Source organism: Gastrolobium bilobum, unplaced genomic scaffold (genome assembly GCF_033153095.1).
Source record: "Gastrolobium bilobum isolate Gb01-03AN ecotype WA unplaced genomic scaffold, APGP_CSIRO_Gbil_v1 utg6199, whole genome shotgun sequence".
Classification (NCBI taxonomy): Eukaryota; Viridiplantae; Streptophyta; class Magnoliopsida; order Fabales; family Fabaceae; genus Gastrolobium; species Gastrolobium bilobum.
The window spans coordinates 222995-245234 of NW_026896737.1; the positions used below are offsets into that span (position 1 = coordinate 222995).

Genomic DNA, 22240 nt, shown 5'->3' on the forward strand with positions numbered 1-22240 from the left:
CTAGTTGAAAAGAAAAAGCCTAAATATATAAATCATATGATAGCGATATTAAAACAATAAATAAAAATATAAATTTTACGGTGAAAGTGATATTAAAAACTTTAAAATCTATATTACCAAAAAATAAATAAATTAAAATCTATCATGAAAATAGATAAATAAAACTTATACAATGTCAAACTCAATCAACTAATTAGTGATTCTGTCACCAAAAAAAAAGAAAACTAAATAGGGATTTTTTTTTTAATTACATAAAAATTTGAAGGGAAATTCTTTGAACATGCCGAAGCTTAAACAACCATTAACCGGAAAATTTGATCCAAGAAATGGAGCCCACGGTCTTTTCCCTTCGTTAGTGCCTGTTTTTTTTTTAAAAACTACTTATATAAGCGTGAGCTAGACCAAACAGGTCTTGGGGAAAGTTCTTATAACAAAAAGTTTTTTTATAATAAAGAAAAAATTGAAAATTAAAAGCTAAGAGTTTTTTTTTTAAGCTCTTATCTGTCTTTCTTGAATTGTGTGCTTTTTTTCAAAATAAAAAGTGATAAAGATAAAGAAAGAGATAATTTTCTTCAAATATGTGCTTTTAAGTAATTTTTAAGTTAAATTTTTTATGTAATTTTCAAACCGCTTTTAATTTATTTTTTTGATTTTTTGTTTTCTAACTTTATCTTATAAATAGTTTCTAACTTTAAAATAACAGAATCCAAATATCCTCTTAATCCGGTACAATAATGCTCATGCTAATTATTTGAGCCCGTGACATATATCCTAGAGAGAGAAAATTCGTAGAGAGAGAAACTTTTCAACTTTCCTCCTCCGACCACCCTCGCCGGTAACTGCCGTGGCGGAACTCCTTGTCGTCGGAGCTTCATTTTCTCACACTCTTTCACTCTCCTGAAATCCTAGAGAGAGAAAATTCGTAAACCCTTTCTAAACCCTAATTCTCTTGTGGAGTTCGTAGGATCGTTACAGCCATGTATGGCGGTGGTGAGTATGAAAACTAGTTAATTTTCTTCTTCTTCTCTTTCTTCTCCTTCTCATGCTTTTTTTTCTTCTTCTTGTTGTTCTATTGGTTGAATTCACAGATGAAGTATCAGCAATAGTACTTGACTTGGGTTCACACACATGCAAAGCTGGTTATGCTGGTGAAGATGCCCCTAAGGCTGTGTTTCCCTCTGTAAGTGTGTTGGCTACACTTTTTCTTTTCTTTTTTTAATTTATTCTTATTTTTTAAATAAATTGGATTTTTGTTTTGTTTCCTATTTTACTGATTTTTTTTTTACCATTTATTGTTCTATAGGTTGTTCTCAGTTTTTTATTTTTTGCTTTATGTTGATAGAATAAAAAGTATTGTTATGCTCTCAGTTAATTGAATTGAAGAGGGCACTGGCATTTTTGTGTGGTGATAAGCTAGTACTGCTTGATAGTGTAGTTGGGTGCCTGTATAATTTATAGCTTGTTAGTAACTTAGAATAACATCTGGAAAATCTATGGATAGTTTACTCATTGTTAATGAATATTGTAATATAATGATTAGATGTTGTCTTGACATATGTGAACTTAGGTTGTTGGAGCAATTGATCAAATGGATATTGATGAAGAAGATGATGCTGAAAAGAGCTCTACCTCTGCTGGGGAATCGAGGAACAATCTTAGAAATGTTGATTCTGACAAAGCCAAGGGAAAGAGGAAATTGTATGTAGGATCTCAGTCCTTGGGATATCGCAGAGACTATATGGAGGTAACCCTTTTGTAATGGTCTTGTACATTAGGCTTTGATTGATATTTTGCAGATTGAAATGAACAGGCGTAGTTATCTTTTTCTTCCATGCTGTCAGGTGCTGTCTCCGTTTAAGGATGGAGTTGTTGCTGACTGGGATATTGTTGACAGCATATGGGATCATGCCTTCAGGTCAATACTGATTATCTAGTTGTTTTAGGATTATTGTTTTCCTTTTTATATTTGTTTTATTTTATGGCATGTGTGGTTGGCATTAATGTTCTTAGGCAGCTCCTGTGATTCCTTTTTTGATTAAAATCCCCTGATGATTCTTTTCAAATGCAACGGTCCCAAGAGTAGTTGACCTGTTTACCTATACCTAAAGTACAAAAATACATTAGAAATTCAGGTATGGTGGCTAATTAATATTTGATAGTAATATTCCAAACATCGATGATGAATTCCATAATGATTCATCAAAGTTTTATTTTTACGTTGGATGTGGAGGGCCTAACTCAACCCTCCTCTTTTAAGTAAGGATTGACAACAAAACATGAGATGGGGACAATTAGCAAGTGTTGAGTAGCAATGTTTTGGAGGTGAATATTGTGTATCACATCGTACCACAAGTTTTGAATTTTAGGTATTTTGGACCTGTCTTACAAAACGATGGGGATATTGGGGGGATGAACACATTTGAATGAAACTAAGAGAATGAAACAGATAAATACATAAAGCATAATTTTTTATCATAAGGTTGCTATCAAACGCATAGGAAAATTCTACTGGATAGCAATAAGATTAGTGATGCTCTATATGGTTGTGAATGATGTGCTGTAAAATGCCAACTATTGCAAAAGATAAGTATAGCAGAGATGAGAATGTTTAGGTGGACGAGTGGACATGAAAAGGAAAGATAAGATCTAGAGCAAAATATACTGGAGAAAGTTGGTTTAGCACATGCTGAGGAGAAGATAACAGAAACTCGCTTAAGGTGGTTTGGTCATGCGAGAAGGCCGACAGAGGCTACAGTGACAAAACAGGATCAAATTGAAGATAGTGCGATGAAGAGGGTGGAAGAAAACCAAAGACAACTTTAGAAGAAACCATTAAAGTGAGCTTTTACACTAAATGGATTTATTAAAACTTGGTTTTTGGTAGAGCTCAATGGTATTGTTTGATCCATGTAACTGACACCCCCCCCCCCCCCCCCTTCTCTTCCTTCTTAGTGGAATAAGGCTTCTTGTTGTTGGTGGTGGTGGTTCTTTTCCTAACATGGTTAAATGGAATGTGTTCGCTGTATGATGATTTGTTTTCTTTCTGGTTTTTGATGATTTTTCCCATGTATTTTTTCCTAAGTATTTTGTCTCATAAACCTTAGGAATTGCTTTAGGGGGCGTTTGGTTGAAGTTTTTTATTTGGTTCCCCATCTATCTTGAAGTGGTATTCTATGATTGTTTTGTTTGGTAGAAAGATTAAAAAAATTTAGCTATGCTTCTCTTTTCCCCATCCTTCACAAGTATGTGCAAAATCAAAAGCAAATCATGGTAGAACTTTACCATTTAGTATGTGGTATTCCTAGAAAACTAGCTAAAATGCAAAAAGGTGAATGAAGAGTGTTACCATATTGCCCTCTTCTAAGTACACATGTCTACATCTCTAAAATATCAAGGGTTATTTTTGGTATTTCAACACATTTACCCATCATTATTTCACCTTCAACCAAACAAAGACTCACAAAATTTAACTCAATTTCCCTGGTAAAATTTTGACCAACCAAACAACTTTTTTTTAACTTTCCTACCAAACTCACTTTCCAACCATTTCCCTAGTAATTACATTTCCCTAGTATTCAAAAAATTTCTCCTCAACCAAACGCCCCCTTATTCTTAACTTGGATACTTTCTTTTTTTGGTAGGGAGTGCCTATTGATTGATCCTAAAGAGCATCCAATGCTCCTTGCAGAGCCTTCTTCTAACACTCAACAACAGAGGGAAAGGTATCCTAGTTATAATTTATTATCTAGAATTAATAGAGCTCAGTTTAAGACATCAATATGTATAATTCAGTTTGTTTTGATTCTGGCAGGACAGCGGAGCTTATGTTTGAGAAGTACAAAGCACCTGCATTGTTTTTGGCTAAGAATGCTGTAAGTGAATAGTTCTGCACTGGCCTATATCTCTAACCGAATATATGTTACCGAGTGTGAATGGAAAACTACTGAAAATTTATACATTTTGTTTGACAAACAGGTTCTGACTTCTTTTGCATCAGGGCGTGCTACGTCATTAGTTGTTGATAGGTGAGAGATCATGAAGTTGTTGTTGTTCTTATTCCTTGGTAATATCAATATGGACAGATGATTTTTTCTTCATTTCTGTATATCAATTGCCAACCTTTTAAGTAGGGGTGTTCGCGGTCTGGACTGGATCGGTTTTGGAAGCAAAAATCATCCGATCCAATCCCATCGGTTTGATCATGTAATCATCCATTCGGTTTGAATTTTTTTTCAAATCCGATCCGATCCAATCCAATTTTTTTCAGTTTGGATTGGATCGGTTTTCGGTTTTTTGAAAATCCTAAAATTTGTTTCATAATTATTATGCAAATAACATCTTTTGCAGATATTGGCTTTGTAATTTTTTTTTTGAAATACAAAAGCATTAGGAAACGATAATATAGTTTTTTTTTTTTTTGACAATGAGATATAAAGCTTTTCATAGATGAAATTTTGTTGATGAGATGTGACTAAGTTTTTTCTTTGGTTTAGTTGATGGGTCTTGGGTTTAGAAGTTTTTGGGTTATAATTGGGGGGAAGACCCACGTAGGTAGAAGGGAATTAATATATTGGATCGGTTTTCATCAACCAATCCGAAATCTGATCCAATCCAATTAAAATTTGCGATTTTTTTTTCGATTTTCGGTTTTTTCGGTTATCGGTTTTTCGGTTCGGTCACCGCGGTTTGAATTAGTTGATGAACACCCCTACTTTTAAGATATTATATATAGAAAAGTTAAGTTCTGGTTGTCTTGTTTCATTATGCCTTAGATGGCCCATATTACCAAATATAGTAGGAGAGTGATGGGAAATTGGAATTAGAGTGGAAACTATGGAGATCAAGCTCCTTACAAGAAAAGGTAGCCCTCTTCTGAAACTGAAATCACCAAGAAAATGCAAAAGAACAAAATTAACAAGGGAAATTCTGCTGACCGACAGAATATCCCACCCCTCCCAATAGGCCAAATCCTCTCCACCATAGTCAATTCTTGCCTACCTCTCCCAGATCCTTCAGTCCCCTTTTATCCTTACTCCTAACCAACTTCCTCATTTTCCCACTCTCCTTGGCATGTAGTCAAGGTTTATACAACCGTTTACAGTCCGAATTCCTCTTCTGCCCCTTACACTGTCCTCAAAGTAGTAGTTGTATGAGGCCTAACAGAAAGAATTTGACTTTTACTTTAGTAGCAGGATAAAGGCAAGTTTATGTATGTAATCACAATAAATAGTCAAGAATGACACATGATAATATTATTTTAATTTCAGTACTACTGGAACAGAAATTTTGCATACTTTCAGTTACAGAATAACTGTCTGGAAGTTTTTTAATATGTATATGTCAACATGACTCAAGATTATCCTTTTCCTGCTTGACTATTCTAATGTCATCATTTTGGTTTTTTACTATGCGATGTGACTATTCTCTGGACGTATCAGTGAAATTGGCAGTGTTATATTCCAAAATATGTAATGAGTTAAGCATCATATTATAGACAACGTAGGAGGCTGATAGTGATGAAAGTTGAACCTCTTTAAGTTCAACACGGTTTTTTTTTCTTTTTTCCGGGGGGTGTTGGGGACCAAATTAAACAACTTTAAACATGTTAGAAATATAATATAAAATACAAAATCATTTATCTGCCTTCACCTAATAGCTTAAGCTTTTGGGAGAGCTGGTTGCTTCACATAGTATTAGAGCCTCGGTGACCAAGTGGTTAAGAGTTTGATCATTGTTGCCCCCATTTTTCTAATAAATATTGTGGTATTTCTTAGCATAGGTAGGTGAGTTTGTGTATTGTTTACTCTTCAAGCCCAATGGGCTCTTGTGCAAGCGGGCAAGCCTTAGTGCACAAGGCTTCCCGACTTGTGAAGGTAGGGGTGAAGGTTATTTGTACGCAACCTTACCCTTGCATTTTTGCAAAAAAATTGCTTTCTAGACTCAAACTCGTGACCTTCTAGTCACAAGTACCAACCTTACCATTGCTCCAATGCTCCCCCTCTTCTTATGTGAGGAAGCTTGTTAGAAATATAATATAAAATATAAAACCATTTATCTGCCTTTACCTGATAGCTTAAGCTTTTGGGAGAGCTAGTTGCTTGATAAAAATATGAGAATTCAATTGAGAAAATTGAAAAGGGGGAGAGAAATAGTATAACTTTCAGAATTCAGTGTATTAGTTCTATGGTTTTTATTTTTAATATACCACAGTATAAAGCTGGATATGTTACTGATGAGAGGTTTTCTTTATTATTTCATTGTACTCAGTGGTGGAGGATCAACTACAGTGGCACCAGTACATGACGGTTATGTTCTTCAAAAGGTAATTTTTTAATTGTTGTTGTGTAACTGAATTGAATCATATTTTGATTATAATTTCAATGCTGAGTTTATTTTCCAATTTCTTGGATGTGGTTTTAATGTTATTATAGCTGCCTTTATCCGTAATTCTGTATGCACCACTCTTTCTGAAACTGGATTGATCGTAGAAAGGTTTTAAGGCTCAAAGGTTGAAACAGGCTGTAGAAATATTTGAAATGATATAATGGATTATTTGATTAACAACGAGAATTATATACATTAAATGGATGAAAGTAAATCTGGAAAAATAACCTGGTTGTATAGTCTTCTAATAATGTAATTACTACTTATGTCTTTTAGTATATAAGATACATAGATTTTAGGTTATGTAGTCAAATATGAACAAACGTATATAGGCTATCGTCCATAGCACTACTCGATCATTTGCCATTATGTTTTACAAAAGCACAACCAATAGTTAAAAATTGGAAGAGAGTGGCTATGCATAATTGTATCTGTGAATGTGAGGCACTAATGCATGCCCAAGTAGTTACAAACTAATGTCTCTTCATTCATGTATGCTCTGCATATTTATAATGTTTTTCAACCTGTTTTCTTGATATATATATATATATATATATATAATTAATAATTTAAGATGCCATTTTACCCTAGCATTTATATTTGAGATTTGGCTAATACTTCAAGTCTTTCTGTCTGCTCATATCTTCTACTATGTTGAAAACACAAGGCTGTCGCAACCTCTCCGATTGGAGGAGAATTTCTTACAGACTGCTTGATGAAAAGCTTGGAAAGCAAGGGTATCGTGGTGAGTGACAAACATGAGCTATTAAATTTTTCGGTGCTCATCTGAAGTGATGTTGCTGTGATTTTATCTGCCTGAGATTTCTCCCTTTTTTGTTGTCACAGATAAAACCACGGTATTCATTTAGGAGAAAGGAAATACGCCCCGGAGAGTTTCAGGTATACTTTGTTTTCATTTTAATGACCCGTGAGTAACATGGCTTTTATCTTCAATATTTTTGCAATCATCAATGTACGAGGCATCGATCTTTTTTTCATTCATTCCCTAAATTTTGAACTTCGGCCATATGGGTTTCCACTTTCCAGTCCTTATATATTGTCCAGTTTGTGCCTCCAGGACATGTGGTTGGTTTCAGTACTTCATTTTTTTCATCTCTTTTAACTCATTGTTCCTCTTGAATTTTTTTGAATCTTGATGAATTAATGGATGAAATTTGGTAACATTTACATGTGTCAGTCCGCTGCTGCTATGTGATTTGGACCGAATAATTTACCTCTTGTTTGATCTACTAGTAGTAGAATCTTTACTGAAAGTTTGTGCAAGTTAAGCAAATTCATTTTAAAGCTATTTAATAGAGAATGGGGTTAGGTATATTATACATGGATAAGGACAACCAAGATAGAGAATGAAGTGTTGTTATCTGTTGTAAATATTGGTTATTTAATTATTATTATTTGTTGTATTGGGCCAAGCCCATTAGGTCAAGTATTAGGGTTTTTCATTCTCTATAAATAGAGACCTCTTTATACAGATTATTTACACAATTCAATAATATTTTAAATACCCTTTTCTTTCAAGTTGGTATCAGAGCTCTCGATCCTGAGGGCTCTGCTTCCGCAATTACCTCCGTTAAAACAGAAACCTTCTTTCTTAGCCTCTTGCCGCCATTAGCCGCCAATTTTCCGGTGGACATTTTGGACCAAGAGGACCAGTTTTCAAATCCTTTTTCTCTGATTTATCAGCTTACGGACGTGTTATAATCGTTTGACGATCGGATCTTTCCAAAACAACACAAGGCCGCTACTGTTCATCGCGTTTTGGACACTTTTCCGGCGACCTTTCAACTCTGACCGGCCACAGACAGGTTCGCGACCGTCGGACGACCTCTCCGCAAAAATTTCAGCTCCGGCGGCCGCCGCACGCGCTCTCACGCGCCGCCACACTCCCGGCGAGTGAGGCCCACTCGCAGACACCTCCACCGGCGCGTGGAGGCGCGTGGGCCACTTTTTCCAGCTCCGGCCAAAAAGTTTTCTGATCTTCTCCTCATCCTCTTTCTGGATCTGTGCTCTCCTCTCAGATCGGATGTCGTTTGGTATTTTTTTTTGTGATTTTTGGCTTCTTGGTGTTATCCTTTGACCATTTTTTGTGCAGTATGACCTCTTCTCAAAGAAGTTCCTTTACAAAGTTTTCTGATGGTGCATCTTTTAGATCTAAGAGAGATGATCGATGGTGTTCTTATTGTAAAAGAACAGGTCATATCAAGGATCTATGCTTTCGCTTCCATGGAAAGCAAACTGTCTTAGAAAAGATGGCTAGGATGCGTGGTCAACCGCATTTTACTAAAATAACTTCTGCACCTAATGAGACCCAACCTGCATTTCGTCCAGATGAGTTGGAACGGCTCCCAATCATCCTTGATTCTCTGAGTAAGCCATCTGATACTAGTGCTTTGACTATGACTGGTATGAGCTCCAAAACTTATTCTTTCCTTTCTTCATGTAATGATTTTAAACATTCTTGGGTTGTTGATTCTGGTGCTACTGATCATATGGCTTGTTGTGGTGACTCCTTTACTTCTTATCATCCCACCATTGGAACTCATACAATAGCCGTAGCTGATGGCTCACATACATCAGTTGCGGGTTCTGGTGACATAAACTTACAACAGTCCTTACATCTTAAAGATGTTCTTCATGTTCCTAAACTCTCCACAAATCTTCTTTCTATTCATAAAATTACAAAAGATTTGAATTGTACTGTAACCTTCTTCCCTACCCATTGTGTTTTTTAGGATCTCGCCACGGGGAAGACGATTGGTAATGCTAAAGAGCAAGGTGGGCTGTACTATCTGGTGTCACAATCTCCCGCAACTAAAGTAACAGATCACATCTTGATGTCTCATGGTCAATCAACTGCTGATTCTTTGATTTGGCTTCATCATAAGCGTTTGGGACATCCTCCATTTAGTTTACTCAAGTCTTTATTTCCGTCATTGTTTTTGTCTAAGCCTGTTGAGTCTTTTCATTGTGATGTTTGTGAATTTGCTAAGCATCATCATGTGTCTTTTCCTTCTAGTATTACTAAGAGTGTTGCACCCTTTGATCTTATTCATTCTGATGTTTGGGGTCCTTCTAAAGTCCCTCACGCTTCTGGAAATAGATGGTTTGTTTCTTTTATTGATGATTGCACTAGTGTAACTTGGGTTTACTTAATGCGTGAAAAGTCTGAGGTATCACAACTGTTCTTTCAATTTTATAAAATGGTTGAGACCAAATTTAAAAAAAATCAAGAGACTAAAAACAGATAATGGTACTGAATATGTTAATCATAGTTTTTCTCAATTTATACGAAATAACGGTATGATTCATGAACTTACTTGTGTTGACACCCCCCAATAGAATGGGGTTGCTGAAAGAAAAAATCGTCACCTTCTTGAAGTGGCTCGTGTATTAATGTTTCAGACACATATACCCAAATACTATTGGGGAGATGCTATTCTTACTGCAGCATTCTTGATCAACCGTTTACCCACTCGGGTACTTGACCATGTAAGTCCTATTTACTCTATGACTTCTTTTTTCCCTTCTATTCCAACTATGAGTCTTCCTCAACGAGTGTTTGGATGTGTTACTTTTGTTCATGTTCATAAACATCATCGCAGTAAGTTGGACCCTAGGGCTATTAAATGTGTTTTTCTTGGTTATGTTCCTGATAAGAAGGGCTACAAGTTTTATCACCCTGGTTGTAGGAAGTTTTTTGTTTCTATGGATGTTACATTTCAAGAATCTGAGTCCTTTTTCCAAGCTCCTCATCTTCAGGGGGAGAATCCTTCACCAGAAAACTCATCACCTCCCTTCTTTGAGTTTGAATCTTCAGTATCTACTCCTTTACCTGTGTCAGTGTATCCTACTCTTGTTCATGTTCCTCCTGTGTCTGATCCTCCTGTGAGTGATCCTCCTGTGACTGATACATCAAGTACACCAGAGATACGGAAGATTATGACACCTGAGTTGGTATATCAAAGAAGGAAACAACCCACATTGCCTCAGCAGCAACCTCAATCGTCTGAACCACTGGTAAGTCCTGAATCTCATATTTCTGATCATGATGTTAATACTTCTGATGACTTACCTATTACTACTGATTCTGATGATTTACCCATTGCTATTAGAAAAGGAAAAAGATCTTGTCCCAAGAAATCTTGTTCTTCCTGTCCCTCTTGTACTCAATACCCTATCTCCCATTTTGTTTCCTCTGCTAATCTTTCTGTGCAGCACAAAAGTTTTGTTTCAGCACTAGACTCTATTGCAATCCCAAAATCAGTACATGAAGCCTTGAAAGATGGGAATTGGGCTCAAGCCATGCAAGAGGAAATGAATGCGTTGGAGAAAAATAAAACATGGGAGGTTATTGATAGACCTAATGGAAAGAAATCAGTAGGGTGCAGATGGGTTTATGCCCTGAAATATAATTCTGATGGAACTCTTGAGAGATACAAGGCTCGGTTAGTTGCCAAAGGTTACACTCAAACCTATGGCATTGATTATGAAGAAACATTTGCTCCAGTTGCAAAGATGAATACGGTGAGAGTCTTGTTATCCCTTGTTGCCCATTACAATTAGGATATAAATCAATTTGATGTGAAAAACGCTTTCCTCAATGGTGAGTTAGAGGAAGAAGTCTACATGGAAATCCCGCCTGGTTTTGATTCTGTGAAGGGAGAAAATAAAGTTTGTAGATTGAAAAAGGCCTTATATGGATTGAAGCAGTCACCTCGTGCCTGGTTTGGAAGGTTTACTAAGGTTATGATGACCTTAGGATACAGACAGAGTCAAGGAGATCACACTCTTTTCTTCAAGCACTCCCGTAATGGGAAGCTTACTGTGCTCCTTGTATATGTTGATGATATTATTATCACAGGTGATGATTTTGTGGAGAAACAGATTCTGCAAACACGGTTTGCCTCTGAGTTTGAAGTCAAAGACCTTGGGAAACTGAGATATTTCCTAAAGATAGAAGTAGCTCATTCAAGGAAAGGAATTTTTATCAGCCAGAGGAAATATGTTCTTGATCTTCTCAAAGAAACAGGAAAGCTCGGGTGTAAACCCTCTAATACTCCTATTGAGCAGAACCACAAGATAGGCTATGAAGAGGAGAGTCCTCCAGTTGATAAAGGACAATATCAACGGCTAGTTGGGAAATTGATATATCTGGCTCATACTAGACCAGACCTAGCTTATGCTGTTAGTGTTGTCAGTCAGTTTATGCACGATCCAAAGGAGAAACACATGCAGGCAGTAGAGAGAATTCTTCAGTATCTTAAAGCTACTCCTGGTAAAGGCTTGTTATTCCGACGTGATGACAATCTCTCTTTAGAAGTTTACACTGATGCTGATTATGCTGGATCCGTGACTGACCGTCGTTCTACCACTGGTTATTGCATGTTTCTTTGCGGTAACTTGGTGACATGGAGAAGTAAGAAACAAGATGTGGTCGCCAGATCAAGTGCAGAAGCTGAATTTCGAGCTATGGCTTAAGGCATTTGAGTTATTGTGGCTGAAAATTGTACTTGATGATCTCAAAATAAAATATGAGGGACCTATGAAGCTGCTATGTGATAATAAGTCCGTTATTTGTATAGCTCATAATCCAGTTCAACATGATCGGACTAAACATATTGAGGTTGACCGTCATTTCATCAAAGAGAAACTTGATAGTGGGCTGATTACCACTCCATACATTCCCACTGGGCGTCAATTGGCTGATCTATTAACAAAGGGACTTCCTTCAGACAGATTTCAAGAACTTACTAGCAAGCTGGGAATGATAAATATCTATTCCTCAGTTTGAGGGGGAGTATTGTAAATATTGGTTATTTGATTATTATTATTTGTTGTATTGGGCCAAGCCCATTAGGTCAAGTATTAGGGTTTTTCATTCTCTATAAATAGAGACCTCTTTGTACAGATTATTTACACAATTCAATAATATTTCAAATACCCTTTTCTTTCAAGTTTATCTAACTCATTTATTTCAGTTACATACGCTACCCCTTATCTGTTATTACTTTATTTGACAAATATTAAGTTAAAAGAACTTTTTGAACTTTTGGGTAAAATTATAGTGAGCAAAGTTGCCCAGTCTTCATTTTGTTAGTAGCATTAAATTAACTTTAATTTAGATTCTTGCTTTTACCTTTCAATATGATATTTGTTGTAACTGCAATTCTATACATAAATGATTATTGTTTCTTATTATCTTTTTTAATTTTTTTCTGAATCCTACAGACTGTAGATCTTGATTTTCCAAATACAACTGAAAGCTACAAACTCTACTCCCAGGTCTGTTAGTCATCATGTAATATATCTCATTAGATGTTGTGTTTTGTTTATCTGATGACTGTTCTCTTGTGACAGAGGGTGATTGCTAGTGACATCAAGGAATGTGTATGCCGTGCTCCAGATACTCCATATGATGGTTTGTCTACCTTTTCTCATCTCGTATAATGTTTTGAATCTTGTTGGTCCTGTGCTTGTGTTCTTTTGAAGGCATTTGTGGATAAAGTGCCTAGCTTTTATGGTGGAATTCTCTGTTTCTTTTTCCTTCCTTTTCTTCTCTTTGTATACCTCTTTGAATTAGATTACTTGATCTGTTACGCCTCTTGTAATGTGATTTGCTTTACTTGGTATCTGCTTTCACGCAGGTCATACGTGACATTTTTCAATGATGTGATTTAATTATAAAGATATTAAGATATACATGTCTTCAGTGAATTCTTTATACTTTTGTAGCTCCAGAAGATGCTTTTACCTTCTTGGCTTTAATAGAATTGAGTACGAGCAGTTTCTGTATATGACATCCATTTTTCTTCCTTTATTTGACAGAGAAAGCATATTCAAACATTCCAATGACCCCATATGAGCTTCCTGATGGCCAGTAAGTTGAAATTATTCTTGCCTATAGAAATAGGGAGGAGTTTGGATTAAATTATGTTTCATCTTCAAAATACGTTCTAGTATATGCTATCATTATCATATGTACATCATAGCTTATTTATTGCTTCTGCTTTATCCGTATTTTATATTTTTATTGTCTGGTATTGTTTCTTAACTTTTTTTATAACACAGGACCATTGAAATCGGAGCAGACAGATTTAAGATTCCAGACATACTTTTCAATCCGTACCTGGTTCAGGTGTGTGGCCTGCGTGCAAAAACGTTAATAATTTATCTTATTGTCCATCTGATATGAAGGATTATGATATGCATGTTCTTAGAAATATTCTAGACTTCTGGTAAGGTACTCAAAGGCGAAAGGTGCCCTTAACGTGCAAAGGGCTTTCAACACCTTGAGGTGAGAGGTGCCAAAAGGTGGACGGCTCACTGAAGTTTGCCGCTAATAACTAGAACTAAAAACAGTTTTTTAGTGTTTAGAATAAAAAAATAAAAAAAATTCTTTGAAAAATGTATTTTTTAAAAATGACTCCCAAGGCAGTAATTGGCTTTTAGTTCTTAAAACTAAAAATGGAGAACAACCTATGGATTTTCTCAAATAATGTTTTTTGGTTTTATTGTTTTTGTGGTGGCAATTTTGTAATTCTGAGAATACATTAATGGTATTTTTGTAAATAAATCTAATTTTTCAATTTTAAATTGTTTCGTGGCAACCCTATAATTATGGAAGTTCATTAGTGATATTTTTGTAAATAAATACAACTTCTTTATAACTTTTTTTTTTTTTTTTGGTAAAACTTCTTTGTAACTTTAAATCCAATTGTATTTAAACAAGTTTTATTGTGTTTCTATTTTCAAAATTCAGATTCAAAACATTTAAAAAAAAAAAAAACAAAATCATATTCAATAAAAGCCTAAGAATTTGATTTTGTTTTTAAGTTCTTCAAAACTGTTTTGTAGTATAAAGTCTAAAAATTTATTTTGAGAACACAAAAACAAAAAAAATTATTTGAATATAGTTGGATTTAAAGTTAAAAACAAGTTGGTTTTATTTATAAAAATGTCATGAAAAATCTTCATAACGTAAAAAAATCTAAAATTGAAAGAAATTAAATTTATTTACATAAGTGCCATTAATGAATTTTCATAATTACAAAACTGCCATTGCAAAAATGATAAAACCACAAAACAATTTATGAAAACATGTCTAAGTTTGTCAATTTTAGTTTTAAAAGGGAAAAATATTTGTTCTTTTAAAGGACAGTCATTTTAGTTAAAATTATTATTATTTATTTAATATTTAAATTAAAAAAAACCTTTCACTTTCCCCATCATGATTTCCATTTCTTTCACTATAAAACACAGTAGTTTTGACTAAAATGACACAATTCTATGTCCTTTAAAAGGACAAATACTAATCCCGTTTTAAAAACTTAAAAATAGTTATTGTTGTGGGACTTATTGGATTAGTGTTTGTCCTTTTAAAATACATAGAATTGTGTCATTTTAGTCAAAATTATTGTGTTTTATGGTAAGAGAAACTGTTACACAATAGAAATCATGGTGGGAGAAAGTGAGAGATTTTTCTTTTTAATTAAAATATTAAATAAGAAACAGTAATTTTAACTAAAATAACTGTTCTTTAAATATTTTTCCCTTTATTTTTTTGATCTAAAATCTTAAAAACTATTTTCAGAAATAGAAATCAAACATTCCCTAAATTCTTGCTACCCCACATTTCTTTTATCCACTCTTACAAGTTACAACAATACTCGTTGTTGCTATTGGTACTGTAAAAGTAAAAGGAAAATGTAACAAAAAATTTATCATTCAAGATTTTTTTGGTGAAATAAAATTATAAATTTATGTTATTACTTTAAATAAAAAAAGCTGTTTTGTACCAAGAAAAAAAGCAGTTGAAAACACATGCAGGTTGTGACATGAAGGAGAAAGCATATAGAATATAAATAGAGAGAACAAAAAAAATAAAAATAAAGCCACTGAAGTGTTATCAATGACACAGCATTTGTAAGCAAATGCAGGTCAAGATACAAAAACAGAGCATGCTGCAAGTAAACAGAAAACAACTCCGCTAAAAAATAAAAATAAAGCAGACAAATGTAGCTGCAACATGTGGCATGCAATTGAAAATATTAAACAAACACAGGAGCAAAGCAAATAAACCAGACTGCCAGAGCAGTGATTCTTGGATAATGGATTCGCTAGGAATTGAAAGTGTTCGTTGGTGGTGCAAACATAATAGAATCAAGTTTGAAGTTGTCACAGAAAGTGCCAAATCATATACAAAAAAGAGTAGAAGAACAATTGAAAATAAAGAAGTAACTGTTTGTTTTGGCAGTGGCTGACATTTCTTACCACCTTTAATTTTTGTATTAGGAAAAAGCTCCTCTAAAGTGAATTTGTCTCTAAAGTGTGCAAGTAAGGGTATATCCACCTCTAAATTTTAGTAGGTTAAGATCACGATCTACTTTAAATTAAATTAGGGGTAGATACACCCTTTCTTGCTCATTTAGAGGAGCCTTATCTGTTGTAATTTATGTGAAAGCTGACAACTTTTATGGCCTGGGGTATGTCAAGCCACTGCCCATTAGTCAGGCACGTGGAGCGCCTCTGCATTGAGGAAAAAGCGCTGTCAAGGCGTGAGAAGTGTGCTTCTCAAAGAGCCAAAAGCGCCAGACCTTTCCCTTGCTTTGCCTTAGTTCCTAACGTGGGCCTTGTGGTGCCTTCAACTACACGGGGCAATCCAAAATTTTAGGGATTATATGGCAGAATCATGTGCTGTTATCAGTTTGGATTTGGTTGATCTAAGTTATCATCATACCTAGCAAAGCATGTGCAATGGGGGGACAGGCAGAGGGTGGTGAGCCATTTCAGTAGAGAAGAATAGGGGTGTATTTTTTTTCTTTTTTCTCTCCCTTATATTTTGACTGGGTATGATTGGAGAGGAAAGTTTGGCACCTTCAAATTGGGTTGTGCATGACCCAACATGTTTTCGCATGTCACCCAGCTGTGTTAAGATCACACGATATGCAGCAGAACTACGATTCTGCTAATTCAGTAGTAATTCATTGGAGTAAACGCATGATTCTGTATTTCCATATTTCCGAACTGCATGCAATTGCATGAAATGCAATTCTGATAACAATGGAAAGCATGAGTTAAAGAGTTGTTTTCTTTTTTGTTTTGTCCTCTCTTTTTTCTTTTTTTCTTCAGACTATAATAAACAGTTTAGATTTTTTGAACTCTTTTTCTCCCCTTTTCCCAGCCTGGCCCCTGGCAAAATTATCTTGCAGATTGGCTGGGTGTTTGCTGCAATGAGCAATCTTGCTAGTTCATTTTTTAGTTGTGCTTCTATTTTGTTCTGTGGTTCTGTGAATTACTTTATAATCAATATTCCTGTTCTTTTGTTCTTCTGTGTACTAAATTTCTTATGTGTGAATGTAAATCACAGTCAATTCCTGGCATGGAGAACTTCACAGAAATTGCTCCTTCGGTTCGTGGCCTGCCTCAAATGGTAGTCTAATTTACTGTGACTATATTTTTTAGGATATCGTTGGGTTTTGACTTTCTGTGCTTGATGGTTTTACTATTCCTTTGAATACTTGCAGGTTATAGAAAGCATTAACAAGTGTGATGTAGACATTCGAAGAGAATTATTTAGTAGCATACTGGTAATGTAATTTAGTGTTGCCTTCTCTTTTGATTACTACGTATATATACTCTAGCCGGTTCCTATGTAGAGCTTAATTTAGTTTAGGTTGGACATTGAAAAAAAATATGGATACAGGGTAAGGCTGCATATATCTAAGCCATAGGAGCCTCATGCAGTGGGCCATCCTTTTTTTTATGGAGAATTTTTGAGTTATTTTGAGAGGAGGGCAGAATTGTTGGCAAGATATTTGCTGAAGCCATATGATTTACATATTTATTATCTATGTATACTTTGAGCATATGTATAGGCTAAGTTATGTGCTTGATATGTTTTACATTTTGTTGTATTGAAAAATATGATGGACGCTTATCACAACACATTACGTGGGCAATTAAAAATTGATTTCATTTATCACATGCAGCTTGCTGGTGGCACAGCTTCAATGCAACAACTGAAGGAACGCCTTGAGAAAGACTTGCTAGAGGTTTAGTCTAACAAATAAGCCCTTGTCTATTCATCTACTTAATGGCAATTTTGTTGTTGCTGAGTTTAATTACATTTACAGCTTGGTTTACACTTAAATATTTTTCTATTTATGTTGTTTTAACATGTGATTTCAAAGGGGTAACATTCAAGTGGGTTTAGTTGGTGTCTCATACTAAATATCAAAATAGCTTGGTCCATTCTTGCTGTGCTGGCTTCCGTTAGTACAGCTGTACAGGGACCTTACTTGTTTCTTAACTTTTGTGCAGCGCAGGGTTTTCCCAAATCTGACACTTTTTTTTATCCAATTTTGGTAGGACTAAGAGTGTTAGACTTCACAGCAGGGACTTAGTGCGTCTGTCTAGATTTTAATTATAGAATTTTAAGCCATAGGATTTTGTCTTGGCAGGTTTTGTAGATCAGGATAGATATATTTGGCTTCTCTGTAGGGTTTGTGGAGTTTTTGCTGCTTTTTGTTACTTCCAAACATAATTTTGAAGAGAAGTAGGCATATGGTTTTCTGTGGGGTGTTTCTTGGACGAACTTGCTAGGAATTGGACAGCTCTTTCGATTTGACGTATATTTTCCTTTGCATACTTTTGGGATGATATTGTACGTGACTTTTTATGCTACTTTCGTATTGAATTATCTTAAGAAAGAAAAGTAACCAGTGACAAGGTAAAAATCTTAATTTGAGAATTTGAATGCTTGTGAGTGTTTAACTGGAAATGCTCCTTTGTCATCAAGTGTTTGAAACTTTGCTTTATAAAACATTTTGAATCTGTTTTCTAGGTGATATATTGTGTTTTAATTGAAAACTAACGATATAATTGTAAAGCACAATGTAGTTCTGTAAGATCATGCTTGAACTGGATTATAAGGCTGTAGCCAAAGCTTCTGCATTCTGACACTTTCAAGAGAAAACAATTAAGTTGAAAACATTTATCAAAATTTCTCTCAGGAATCAGATTTTAGTTTATAATATTATTAAATATCAATACATTTGATCTTTTATAATTATATCATCAGGTGGCATGGGATTGTCTGTGTTTTTCAAAAAGCTGGAAAGGTTAGTTCTAGTTTTAGAAATTGAATACAATTTCATTTCTGATTCAGGAGTCCCCTCAAGCTGCTAGAGTAAAAGTATTGGCCAGTGGAAATGCTACTGAAAGAAGGTTTAGGTGCGATATCTATCTCTCTGTCAATGCACTCATTTATAATTTTGATGATGCCATTACCATTTCCATTTATATTTTCCGCCTCTTCTGGCTAATTTTCTCGTGATTTACTACTATGGTTTATCATAAATTCAAGAAATTTGTTTCATTTTAGAAAATAATGTTTCTTTTGCAAAAGGAGATAAAATTATCTCCGGTAATCCCAAAACGATATCGTTTGGGGATTTAAGAAAAAAATATTGGGTATTTTGAAAATTTTACTTTCTTCTATGTATCATGGATTTTATTAGGGAGCGTTTGGTTGAGGAGAAATTTTTATGAATCATAGGGAAATGTGATTAGTAGGGAAATGGTTGGGAAGTGAGTTTGGTAGGAAAATATAAAAATAGTTGTTTGGTTGGGAAAAATTTTACTAGAAAAATTAGGTAACTTTTGTAAAATCTATGTTTAGCTTTTGGTAAAATATAGATGGGGAAAAATGTGCTATTACGAAAATAACCTTGTTTTTCAAAAAATCTTGAATTAGGCATCCTACCCTTTTGTAAAGAGGGTTATCATTTGCCAACGTCCATATGTAAAACATGTGTGTTGCCAACGGACTTGGGGTTATCATCCTACCGATATGTAAAACTACTACACCACCACAAGGCACACAGCACCACTGTGCAAGTTGGAGAAAAAACCACTGCAAAGGACTTGGGTTGTCCTCCTCCACTGGAGATGGAGTTGGCAGTGGTAGCTCATCAGGCAGATGGCGATGAAATGCATCAACTGCAGCAGCAACACCATCTTCATTCTCAATCAACTTTGCTATTTCCATTGCTCGAGATTTCACCTGATGATTTACAATCCCATTAACTTTCAATATAATTTTTGGCTAAACCATATTACATTATCATTATGATTATAAGTATACAGAAGGAAACAAAAAAGCAGGCCTGGATTGAATGAGTAAGGCCTTTGATAACTACAAATTTAATAGCTTTCTCTTAGCTTTCTCTTGGAAGAACTTCTCACAACTAAAGTTTGGGTCGTGATATTAGGAAAGAAAGAATCAAAGCCAAAAAGGCTTAAACTAGCAACAAGTAAACCACTCTGACACATTCCAAAGCGATTTCTTTCTTTCCCAAATAAACCCACAAGAAAACATGTATTGAAACTCACCACAGTAGAACAGAGGGTACGCTCGTCTTTTGGTTAACTAACAATGTGAGCAAATAGGTAGCTTTTGAGCAATACCACATATGAAAAGGGAAACTTTCGCCGGCTATATCGACACAAATAGATATGCAGATTGGTTTGGTAGGATAATGATTTAGGTAGGTAAGTATGGAACCTCCTTCACCAAACATGGTTACCTTATATTCCCACTTCTCATTTGCCTATCAATCTCAACAAAATTGTTGAGATATATAGTCCCACATTAGTTGTATGTGCAACTAATGTGAAGTTTATAAGGCCTTGGGCACTCCCACCCTTTGAGCTAGCTTTTGGAGTGGTGTATCCCAAGGTTCTTTACATGGTATCAGAGCCTCGCCGCCCCCCACTTTCTCTTGTGGCGTTTCTTAGCACAGGTAGGCTGGGCCTGTTGCATTGTCCACTCTTCAAGCCCAATGGGCTCTTGTGTGAGGGGGTGTGTTGAGATATATAGTCCCACATTGGTTGTATGTGCAACTAATGTGGAGTTTATAAGGCCTTGGGCACTCCCACCCTTTGAGCTAGCTTTTGAGGTGGTGTATCTCAAGGTTCTTTACAAAAATCCTTCAACCAAACACACCCTTAAAATATCCAGCATTTTTTTTCTCAAATCCCAAAAAGAGTTTTGAGGTTGTAGGAGATAACTTTATCTTTTGTTTAATTTTATCTCATGTTGCAGGAGAAATGTAAATCCCTTTGTTTTATATGGTTAATTCTAGGCCTTCCGAATTGTGCATATCAGCATATAAAGTGACTTTATGTGAATGTGGTTATATGAAAATTTCATATGTATATTTGGTGAAATTTACTCATGGTGACTTTATGTGCAGTGTTTGGATAGGGGGTAGTATATTGGCTTCTCTTGGCTCCTTCCAGCAAATGTGGTTCTCCAAATCCGAGTAATTATCTACTGTTCACCCATACTTACGGTTATACTATTGCATAAATTTTAAAATATATTTCACAAATCCTATTTCTTGCCCTTTTATTTTTTGCCACCTTTCATCATAAGAAAAGCATAATTGTTCTTTCAAATTTTCCTATTAAGGATATCCTTTAACTCAATTGTTTTGACGCACTTCTGATAGGTATGAAGAGCATGGAGCTTCATATATCCAAAGGAAGTGTCCTTGAGTTTCTATTGTAAAAGTTTATTTTCCTGCCATTGGTTGTCTTGATGACTTCAGAAAGTCCTCCCAGTATCACTCAAGTAGTGCTTGCCTACTAATGGATTTTTCTTTCTTATTAATGGCCATCCCTTAGATCTCATTCTAACTTCATTATTGGCCTCAAGATCATCCACAACCCAGCTATAACTGTAATCTATATTGATGTAAAGTGTGCTTGGAGTCTGTAACATTGCCCTATTTATCTAATTGGGTTTCCCTTCTGTGTAATTTAACTGGCAGCATGAAAATCGCCATTTAGATGATAAATATTGAGTAGTACATTTTATTTTATTTTATTTTACAATTAGTTTTGATTGACGTCTGCAGCAAAAGTTGTATGATAAATATTATTTCTGTTCCAATTGTTCTGGATTGGCTTCTGATGCCATATTTCCTCACTCCCTACACTAAGACAAAGATGGCAGTTGTAAATATCTATTTAAATAACAACTCTTGTAAGGAAAATTAACCAAATTCATAACTCTTTATTCTTCTCATGTATTCTAAGAGGGTTAACACTTCACCCTGCCATGCATAAGTAGAGGTCTTCACCATCGTTCAAAGTTTTCACATGTATATTTCAAACTTGGTATATTTAATTTCATCACATATTAACTTGAGCATTGGAGATTATGTAAGCACATATTTCATTTTTTTAGGATAATGCATATTTTTCGTCATGAGTTGAACTCGGGTTCATAACTAATGCGTAAGAAGGATAAATTACATGCTACTCGAAGACATACATGTAAGTAATTTTATCCGTAAATCAGTAATACATGTTCATCAGTAATCATTCAAGAACATGAAAGAGGATTTTTAGAATTCATGAGTTTCACATAAGAGCGTACCTTTCTCTATTAGTGCGGAAGAACTTTGATGATGGAAGATTGTTTCTCAAAGTCTTTACCCTCTGCTTTCCTTGTATCGTCTATGACAGGGATCTGATACAACTTTTATGGGCAGACCATGAAGGAGAGAATTCTGAGAGATAATCATAATCAGAGACTCACCATTTTTCTCTTTATATAACTGAACCATGTCACCAGTTACGGAGTTTCAAATAACTCCCTGTAACTTCCTAATAATGCGAAACGTCAAAACGTCAATTACCATTAATGCAAAACGTTACCATAATGCAAAACGTCAATTACCATTAATGCGAAACGTCAATTACCATAAAGCCTCTTTTATTATTAATTAAATTAATTGACACACGTTACACATGAGACACAAATATT

The 22240-nt window shown here is 35.0% G+C and overlaps 1 protein-coding gene across 3 annotated transcripts; it reads left to right on the forward strand.

The window, feature by feature from the left end:
- Window positions 1–769: 769 nt before the first annotated feature.
- Window positions 770–21311, forward strand: LOC133301709 (actin-related protein 4-like). Of its 3 annotated transcripts, XM_061501384.1 has the most exons (20): window positions 770–990; window positions 1089–1180; window positions 1568–1744; window positions 1842–1915; window positions 3642–3722; window positions 3812–3872; window positions 3976–4025; window positions 6268–6322; window positions 7052–7129; window positions 7231–7284; window positions 12634–12687; window positions 12763–12823; window positions 13231–13282; window positions 13474–13540; window positions 16772–16834; window positions 16929–16991; window positions 17394–17456; window positions 18572–18636; window positions 20661–20729; window positions 20919–21311. In XM_061501384.1, the coding sequence occupies exons 1-20, from the start codon at window positions 978–980 to the stop codon at window positions 20962–20964; spliced, it is 1338 nt and encodes a 445-aa protein (XP_061357368.1). In that variant the 5' UTR covers window positions 770–977; the 3' UTR covers window positions 20965–21311. The 3 variants fall into 3 exon arrangements, 2 of the variants coding, with proteins under 2 accessions (XP_061357368.1, XP_061357369.1); XM_061501385.1 differs by lacking the exons at window positions 18572–18636; window positions 20661–20729; window positions 20919–21311 and adding an exon at window positions 18485–18544; XR_009750236.1 differs by lacking the exons at window positions 7231–7284; window positions 12634–12687; window positions 12763–12823; ... (6 more) ...; window positions 20661–20729; window positions 20919–21311 and having other exon boundaries at window positions 3998–4025.
- The last annotated feature ends 929 nt before the right edge of the window (window positions 21312–22240 follow it).